The sequence below is a fragment of the Adiantum capillus-veneris genome, chromosome 3, assembly GCF_014529385.1.
Source record: "Adiantum capillus-veneris isolate H3 chromosome 3, ASM1452938v2, whole genome shotgun sequence".
Classification (NCBI taxonomy): Eukaryota; Viridiplantae; Streptophyta; class Polypodiopsida; order Polypodiales; family Pteridaceae; genus Adiantum; species Adiantum capillus-veneris.
The window spans coordinates 6292774-6302806 of record NC_140933.1 but is presented as its reverse complement, the minus strand read 5'-3'; the positions used below and the strand labels follow the sequence as shown (position 1 = coordinate 6302806).

The window sequence follows — 10033 nt, the reverse complement described above, 5'->3', positions numbered from 1 at the left end:
GTCCTAAGTGTGTTCACACACATCACTACCACATGTATATGGTAACAAATCCCCCCTTAGAATGATGCAGTGAACGAGAGCTGGCACATAGAGTATAGGGAAGTGCCATGCCCTGAGGAAATGATCAATCCACAAAGGGGAGTAAGCCAAAGCTTTGCAGAGATCTTTGAACTTCTCACAACACAACGCCTTTGTGACAAGATTTGCAAGGTTGTCCTATGTTGGCACATAAGCCAAGCTAATATCTTCTACTAAGAGCCTCTCCCTGACATAGTGGAAATGCACCTCAATGTGCTTTGTGCGAGCATGAAAAATTATGTTCCTCGTAATTGCCAATGCGCTATGACTGTCAGTGTAGATAGTAATGGCAGTGTCCTGTCCAACACCCAAATTAGCCATAAGGCGTCTAAGCCATACACACCCAACCGTAGCTATGAAGACTATCATGTACTCAGCCTCATAACTGGAAGTGTCCAAAATAGATTGCTTCTTGTTCAGCCATGATATGCCTGAACTACTGAGCATGAAACAAAAACCATTCATGGACACTCACGTGTCAAAACAACCAGCCCAATCTGAGTTTGAAAAAGCATGTAAATCTGGAGGCAATGATCTCCCCTTGGGATAAAACAAGCCAAGATGTAAAGTGCCACTCAAGTAGCGAAAAATACTCTTGATAGCCTGGCAATGCTTATACCCAGGGCTATGCATAAATTTGGTGACATGTGAGATTGCAAACTGAATATCCGGCCTCGTGTTGCATACATAAATAAGGCAGTAAATAGCATTTTAGTAAGGAGTGACATCAACAGGATCACCAACATCATGCAGAATCAATTTCAAACTTGTTTTCATGAGAGTGGCAATAGGTTTGCAATCCTCAAGTCCAAACTTACATAGCAATGTATTTATGTAACTGATACAAGGCAATACCACCATTACACTGCTTAAACTGTATACCCAAGCAATGATGCAATAGTCCCAAATCTTTCATCTTGAAAGTAGCATTCAAATCAGTCTTAAATTCATCAATATGTCTCTCATTTGGTCCAGTGATCAGCAAATCATCCACATAGAGAACGACAATGAGAAGTACAACACCTCACGCTTTAAATACAATGTGCTTTTTGGTGGACTGTTATGAAAGCCTCATTTGACCAAATGAGTGTTAGCCTTCTCATACCAAGCACGAGGAGATTGTTCAACCCAAACAAAGCTGTATACACAAGCTGCAACCTGCATGTGGCCCTAGCTAAACCATCCTTTGGAAACTTCGAATTCTGCATCTTACCAAAAATTCAGATCCCCAAAACGTGCATGCCAAAGTTTTGCATCTAAAATTGCCTTAGAATCCACAACAACATTTGCAAAATTTTGACCATATTTGTCATACAAAGTAAGCTTATACAGCCCACGCCATAAAATGGTAGATGCAACAATTTCATCACCAAAATTGAGATCATGTATTTCTGTCATCCACAAATTTGACTACAAGACCAAGTCTAGCATGCACAAATACAGACAAAAGATTCTTCTTGATCCCAGGTACATACAATGCATCAACAAGTGTGAAAAAACTTCCATTTGTAGCAGTAAGCACAATCTTTCCAACTCTCTGAACCGGATAAGAGGCATTGTTGGCACAAGTGATTGAACTCCCATGAGGGACAGACTCAAGGGATGTAAAAACATCACGATGTGAGGTAATGTGCTCTGTAGCACCATCATCAAAATACCACACATGTGAATCTGCAGCAACTGACATGCATACATCATGGACAAAAGGATCATAAGTACACTCTGCACTAAAAGCCCACTCTACATCTAATCAACATCACAATCTCCTTAGAAGACTCCACAGTAGTTGCACTTGTATTGGACCCTACAGTTGATCCAGTCTCTCTTCATGACTAGCCTCTTCTGCCTCAATTTCGAACATTGCTTGATCAAGTGATCATTAACTTTACAATAATGACAACGCGTTTTCTTTTTCCCTTTTCACCAAAATTCCTAGACAAATTGCTGCCAGCAGAAGCATTAGGAACATGTGATTTACCACTCGCAAAAGAACCATGAGAAGTGGCTACATTGCTATTACTACCTTTTCTTTGAGCAGCAATGAAGGCATGTTCTATTGCACATTGTCTAGTCCTGTTTTTTTTGGAAAGTGATTCTTGCAGTAGCAATGTGCATAATGCATCAAACTTGATAACTTCTGGATTTCCTTGGGTCATAAGTCTCCAAGTACTAGCAAAAGTCTGCTAAGAATCTGGCAAACCATCAAGAATAGTCTGCACAAGGAAATTGCCAGAGATGACTTCGCCTGTAGAAATAGGTTGCTCATTGATATCCTTGACACCAGCAAGGAAAGTCTCTATCTCATCTTCCTCATTCATAATCTTCGAGTCCAGCTCTTTACGTAGCAATGCAATTCTAGCCTCATTGCGACTTGCATAAAGACCAGCCAAAATATCCCAAGCCTATTTTGCAAATTTTGCTGAATGAATATGAGGAGTAATAATGCGCTTCACAGACAATGCAATCAAAGCATGAGCATGTGCATCTTTTACATCCCAACGAGCTTGCTCAGTTGTAGGCAAAATTGCTCTGGCAGCAGCAATCCTGCTACCAAAACTTGCAGCATCCTCAACATCACCTACATCCTTAGAACCAAGATGTACATCAATGTCCTACACAATATTCCAAATGCCCTTTGACACAAGGACATGTTGCATCATATAAGCCCACATAGGGTAATTATCCCCATCCAATCTGTCCTCGGTAGTAAACACCTTAAACACATTTGTATTGTTGTCAACCATGGCAAATGCTGCACTTGATGTGAAAACTGCTTGAAAAGAGGAGAAATGAAGCAGGAACAACACCTGTTATATAACACAAACCATAGAAGATTGTAAGAGACATGTTATGCAGAAAATGGCACTGATAGAAATTTTGCACAAGATGAATAAATTGCCTGCACATCACTGCCTATAGTGGAAACAAAGGCTGAAATGAGTCAGAATCAAAAATCTAAGAAGACCAAGCTCTACGAGCTTACCCGAAGTATTTGTCGACCTATTGACGCTCACCAAAGCTCACAAAAATTGGAGAAAGTGAGCAGGCGTGTGCTAGAGCTGCTTGTGATTAAGCCCAGGAGGACACAACCTGCTCTGATACCAATTGTTGGAATTAGGGTTGCAAGAAAACACACACAGCTTGGAGAAGATGAAGGAAGCTTGGCACACAATAGAGAGTGTTTTACTTATTGTGCAATGGAAAGTTAGAATGAAAATGTAGTTCTTATATGAGAACATTTTCACTAGATATGGGCTTTGATTGAGATTGTGAGTGATCAAGGGACTCACTTCATAAACGACATGATCGACTACCTATTTTGAGAATTTATGGGCTTCAATTGAATTCAGCATCATATCACCCTCAAGAAAACTGGCAAGAAGAGAGCACAAACAAAATTCTATGTACGTGCTCACGAAAGTTGTTGATGAGTCGAGAGTTGACTGGGACCAGAAATTACATTCAACTCTATGGGCGTAGAGAGAAAAATAAATAATGAAACTGGGAACAAAACATTTCAATTTGGTGTTTGGGATCAATGCCATATTGCCCTTAGAATTCTTGGTTCCCACACTACATGTGGCACAGGATTTAGGATGGCCTGGACATGAGTTGTCAAGTAAAGTTGTAGAGCTCACCATGTTAGACAAATTGCGACTCAAGTCTGTTGCAACCATGTATGCACAAAAACAACAAAAGAAAGAGTTCCATGATCAATACGTGATAAACAAGGAGTTTCAAAAGGGAGACTATGTACTAGTCTATACCTTGAAGCAACAATCCAAGAAATTGAAGAAGCAAGGTAATGGCCCATTTATGATCAGTGATATATCACCAAGCGGTGTCATAAATTTTATATGCTTGAGACTATCTTCTTGTTGATGATACACGCTATCTCAATCATTTGGCTTGGCTTCCACTCCCCTCGATGCGAGACAGGACACTAGGGCAATGGAAAAGAGTCACGTCAACTATGCACATTATGCTCACTACAAGTTCAAATTTATAAGTATCACACACTACTAGAGTGCTCAACATTTGCTCAGATTTGAACTTGCTTCCCTCACACTTTCAACCATGACTTAAACCTACACACTTTCCTCTACCAGCCACATCCTGGGCTCTCCATGAATTCTCATCACCACAATCTTGGAGCCTTGAGAATCACTTATCAACCCCATACAAAGTACATCATATGTATCTTTGGTCCAGTAGGCCATAATTTGACTTTCGAGGATGAGAGTAGAGTCTATGTGTCTATTTCTTGCTCTCACACACACCCACACAAGCACACACAGTCTCTGTCTCTCTGTCTCTCTCTCTCTAGCTAATTATTACATTGAGATTGCACAAAAATCTATCAAACATAATGTCACATATGATTCCTTGAACAAAACGCCAAAGATTATTGCTATTAGTTTAGTTTAGAATGCATAACATGATGGGAATATGAAAGGCTATGAAAAGGGATATAGTGTGTTATGTGCTCATATTCGTTTCATATCCATCCCCCTTAATGTACAAAAATGAGAGAGATAGGGTAGGTTTGTGTGTGTGTGTGTGTGTGTGTGTGTGTGTGAGAGAGAGAGAGAGAGAGAGAGAGAGAGAGAGAGAGAGAGAGAGAGAGAGAGAGAGAGAGAGAGAGAGAGAGAGAGAGAGGAGGCATAAACAAAGGAGGTGAGAAAGGAAAAGAAAAAGGAGAGCATATGGATGTGTGTGTGTGTGTGTGTGTGTGTGTGTGTGTGTGTGTGAGAGAGAGAGAGAGAGAGAGAGAGAGAGAGAGAGAGAGAGAGAGAGAGAGAGAGAGAGAGAGAGAGTACTGAAGATAATTATCGAGAGATATGGAGATGGATAGATAAAGATGTTGCTACCTATGATAGGTACATACAAAGAGAGAGAGAGAGAGAGAGAGAGAGAGAGAGAGAGAGAGAGAGAGAGAGAGAGAGAGAGAGAGAGAGAGAGAGATTACTGAAGATAATTAACGAGAGATATGGAGATAGATAGATAAAGATGTTTCTACCTATGATAGGTACATACAAAGAGAGAGAGAGAGAGAGAGAGAGAGAGAGAGAGAGAGAGAGAGAGAGAGAGGGAGGGAAAAGAAATCAAGAGAGATCGTGTGTGTGTGTGTGTGTGTGTGTGTGTGAGAGAGAGAGAGAGAGCATGGGTTTTGGAAGTTGGTGGTGCAACGCGAAGGAGAAAGAGAGGTCGCGGTGGCTTAAAAAAAGGGACTACCACCGATGATAGAGGCATGGGTGGCATCTGGTGGTAGTGAGCGACAAGGGTGGGGGGTGGGGAAGCTCGCTTCACTAAGCTCGTTGATTATCCTCCCCTATTTCTACTTCCCATTTCTTGGGTTTAACATGGTAGTTATCATCAATTTCTAGAATTGTTTCAGGTTCTTTTCCTCTACTCGGTTTTGTCATTGATTTCAAATGTTTGTGATTGTCTGCGTGACTCACTAGTCTCACTATTGACTTTAGCTTTGCCCTTGTCAACAGAATGGCGAGAACTATGTGACTGGGAGCATCGTTCAACTCTCTCTGGATGTCTTCTTTGTGAATGTTCTAACTATTCGAAAGCTCGATGCGCATAAGGGTCTCTATTGCCTAGGTTTGCTTGTGTCTCCTCTCCTTGCGAGCGTGGTTGAATGTCGTGGGACTCCTACTTCGATCCTTCGGCAATCATATTGATATAATCCTGCTCTTCAACAGCCATTCCGGTGGCTCTCCTTCCTTGTGTTGGGCACCTGATAGGCATGGTGAATAGCTGACTAACTTTGAATCCTAACTTGGGAGACTAGGTCCTATCAACTCACCGCCGTGATCGCCACAATGGAATGACTTGACAACTATTCTAGAGTTATGTTTAGAGTAATCGAACATACAGATTGAGTTATAAGTTCAGATGAGCAGACTTTAGATGACTGGATGACCAAATGACCGACATGCTTCATATAATTAAACTCGAGAACCTGAAATTAGGTTCTGGTTTACAAAGTACAATGAATTACAAATGCTCAACATTGATAGCTAGCGAGAGATGTAAGGAGTGACTCAAGGATTCAAGAGTGCTAAATGGATTTAAGAGTTCTAAAATGGGATTATCAAGTCCTATTTATGGGCGTTGACACTGGGTTCTGATTGCGATGTACAACTTTATAGTATGGAGCTGTTCCTGTGTGCCTCCACGTGGCACTCGGTGCTAGTCATAACTTCGGAAAGCCTCAAGCTGGAGTCTCTATATAGGACCAATGTGAGGCATCTCTGTAAGGTAAATAAGAGATTGTTCCCATTAAATACAATCGCAAAGATTGACTTTGAGTCACGCAAAAGCACTTTCCAGTTTACTACACCATCTCAAATTAGTAGGCAACAAAAGAACTAGAAATTTCCTTTTGCATTTAGTATAATTGTGTCACCATTCAGAGTTGATATTATTAATATCCTTGGCGAATGGGAGACTGGTCTTATTATTAGCAAGGAGTGAGGCTACTGTTAAAACTTGGAGTGTGAACACAGAAGAGTGCTTAGAGTGGAGTTGACCACGTGGCGTGGACTGCTTCTTGACGTGAAGGGTCAAAAGCTCAAAACCGCCTGCGCAAATTTAACTCTAAAGGCTCCTATCGTATTACAATTTGACTGTAAAGGCTCCTATCGTATTACAATTTACGAGAAGCCCAAGCTGATTAGACGGGCTCTCACCTACCCCTCACAGCGCACAGTGCACACGTCTCTCTCATTCTCTCTCAACCACACACATTTACGTATTTCTGATAGTCGTATGAAGTTTTGAATTCTCTCTCTCTCTCTCTCTCTCTCTCTCTCTCTCTGTGGCATGTGCGTTTAATGTGCTTGGTGCTCATAATTGCAGGGACATGTGCTTGGCACCTTCATACTCTCCTTGTGTGTTTCGTGTCGCGTTGCAACCTGCAGGCGAGAACCAACCCACCACAATAAACGCGCAAGTTCGTGGCGGAAACCTCTCCAAGACGCACGCACACACAGTCTCTCTCTCTCTCTCTCTCTCTCTCTCACACACACACCGTGAGACACACAGACACAACTGCATAATCCCTCCCCTCTTCTCTCCCTCTCGCGCTCGCTCACATACACATTCACCCACACTTCTTGCCCCTGCCTTCAGCGACGAGTTGTAGCTGCCCTTCTTGATTCGTGTTCCTTGCAATAAGCGGCCTTGCTCACCAAAGACGGCATCCGCGTTATCTTCCTCTCTGCTTGCAGCTACTCTACCTGGCCCATTGATTCTTATGGGCCTGCGCAAGCTGAACGTCGGGCGCCCCGCCTTTTCACATCGAGCCACAGCTCAAGAAGATGATGTGATTTGCGTGACAGGAAGTTGGAGTTTTCTTGGCTCTTGGATTGTGAAGCTTCTTCTCCAGCATGGTTACCGTGTGAAGTCTACCATTCCCCACAGCCAAGGTATGAACTTTGTGATGCGTTCTGAGCTCTAGATTTGCACATCAATGCATGGCTGTGGGTGATGGTGTCTTCCTCTGTACATGTTAAGAGATACTCTCGCCTCTTAAGATATTTGAGTTAGATGAGTGGATAATTTTGCAATGCAGAGGACATCCGATTGCTGCGCTCGCTGCCGCAGGCAGCTATGAAACTAGAGCTTGCTGATGTAGACTTGCTTGATTATGGGAGCCTCTCAGACCTCTTTGTGGGATGCACTGGAGTCTTCCATGTTCCTGCACCCAATTATGACATTAATGGCACTCACGATTATCCTGTAAGTTCTCTAGTCTTTCTGCCTAATTGTGCATGTGTGCATGGATCAACACTTCTCCTGATTGGAGACACAGGAAATGCTTGTTTTTGTTTCTTGATTAATTTCTGTATATGCTTGAATCCATGATGCTTAAATACTACCATTGTCAATCGCAAAGGCGTATCAAGATCAATTTGCTCAAAACTGCCATCGTCTTGATGATCATGTCAATGGTTTTGTTTAACTGTGTGGTTGTGCTCGGGAAAGTTATCCGATGTTGGCCTGGTAGGGGAGGCAAGCATACCCTAATCTTATGCATGGACTTGCAGGTGGAGATAATAGACAATGAGGTGAGGGGTGTGCTGAATGTGGTGGAGGCATGTGCAAACACCTCGTCGGTGCGGAAGCTTGTGCTTACATCTTGCTTGTCTTCAGTATTGTGGGATAGACAATATTATTCGTCTGGAGTTGTTCTTGACGAAAGGAACTGGAGTGATTTAGACTTTTGCCGAAAAGAAAAGGTAAATGGCTGATTACTCTCATATTATGTGCTTTTTCTGCTGGCTTTGTGCAAAATGGTTGGAAAAATTGTTATTTGACTAGATTAGTTAACCACTTTTGTTTGTTTTGTGTTGTATTTTGTGCCACAGATGTGGGCAGCAGTGTCCAAGACCCAGGCCGAGAGAGCAGCATGGGCATTGGCCAGAGACAGGGGACTGGATCTTGTTGTCATGAATCCTGCTGTTGTGGCGGGGCCAAAGCATGTACGTGCATGCATGAGCTCAAGCATGCTAGATCAAAGTGGGATTTTTGCACTCGTCCATGTCGATGATCTTGCTGCTGCCCATGTGCTGGCATTTGAGGCAGAGCAAGCAGCAGGCCGCTACATTTGCTTTGAGAAGCTCTTAAGCAAGTCTGACATCTTGGAAGCTGCAAGGGAGATGTACCCCAATCACCCCATCGACAAGAGGTAAACTTAACTTGCAAACCCTTACATTTCCTGATGTGTAAAGATGGGTCGTATGAGTGGAAGGTAACTAGTTTATTACTTCACATTGCGTTAACATCTGCCCTGTAATAAGTAGTTTTCAAGGGACAATGGCGCTTGCATTTGGAAATTCTTTCCCCTGTAGACCTAGTTAATGATTTTGATACTGTAGATGATAGAGAATGTACAGTTACCTAGGGTGGAAGCTTTCACTGTCATTTGCATGTGGCAAGTGGTCATTGACTGGTTCTTCATTGTTACAGATGATTTTGATTGATTAGCAACCCTTTAATCATGTAGATGTGATTTGTGAATGTCTTGTTAATTTGTGATATGAATATGCTATAAGAAATGATATTGACTCGAGGAAGCTTGGTGAAAATAGAATTTTATTTAAATCTTTTTTGTTTTACTAGAAAGCTATAAAATGTGATTGCTTAATCTGTGTTGTGTATGTATGCATGCAGGTTGGAATCCTTCAACCCTTGTGTGCTTTCGAATGACAAATTGAAGCATTTGGGAATGAATTTTGGGCAAGGCATTCTTGAAGTCGAGGCTTAATTAAGCGCTGCATATGGAATATATGTAGAGATATGTAGCTGTGGTACATATATATGATAGGGGTTTGCAAATTTCAGGACCTCTATTTTATTAAGTCGCCGCATTGTTAACCCCTTCCATCAAGACAAAGATGGGGCATTCTTCCACTGATTTTAATTCCTCGTGTTGTTTCTTACATGTCATATTGTAAGTATGACCTTGTTACCAATCTTTCTTTGGCTTTCTTTATCTCAAGGACTCCAGATTGTCGAAAGCTTTCCTCTAATTCTTGAAAAATGTATGAGGGATTTTTTTTTGTAGTTGAAAAAGACTCACTAATGGGGTCCATTTATCTACTGATTGGCACTTTTGATCTAAACTCGAGGCTTATGTACTATGTGGTGATGCTCGAGGTGTAGTTTATCAAATGTCCACTTTTGTATTTGGTTGCTCTTTATATCCGGATATTCATTCAGACGAAGTAGAGGGTGTGATTGAAATTGGTCATTAAGAGTCACAAAATCGTAGAAAGTTGAGATAAAGGAAGATTTTGCGAAAGAAAAAGCTTACAAAGCCTTGAAATTTGGTGATATAGCCAAAGGGGAAAATGGAAATGAAAGGATCTGTAAGATGGGGTGACATACAATGAAAACTTACCTTAGTCCATGAATTTTACTCTTAAATCTATGGTGG

General features: G+C 41.7%; 1 protein-coding gene across 1 annotated transcript; it reads left to right on the top strand.

The window, feature by feature from the left end:
• The first annotated feature begins 6942 nt into the window (after nt 1-6942).
• On the top strand, nt 6943-9696 carry LOC147460458 (cinnamoyl-CoA reductase 1-like). The gene is made up of 5 exons (XM_086507724.1): nt 6943-7520; nt 7667-7833; nt 8142-8333; nt 8463-8782; nt 9268-9696. The coding sequence occupies exons 1-5, from the start codon at nt 7349-7351 to the stop codon at nt 9359-9361; spliced, it is 945 nt and encodes a 314-aa protein (XP_086363850.1). The 5' UTR covers nt 6943-7348; the 3' UTR covers nt 9362-9696.
• Nucleotides 9697-10033: the final 337 nt, after the last annotated feature.

Excerpts from the sequence above, each read along its gene's own strand:
- LOC147460458 (XM_086507724.1), top strand. The coding sequence starts at position 7,349 with ATGGGCCTGCGCAAGCTGAACGTCGGGCGCCCCGCCTTTTCACATCGA. Across the intron at positions 7,521-7,666 it reads TACCATTCCCCACAGCCAAG|AGGACATCCGATTGCTGCGC; the intron begins GTATGAACTTTG and ends TTTGCAATGCAG. Across the intron at positions 8,783-9,267 it reads AATCACCCCATCGACAAGAG|GTTGGAATCCTTCAACCCTT; the intron begins GTAAACTTAACT and ends GTATGCATGCAG.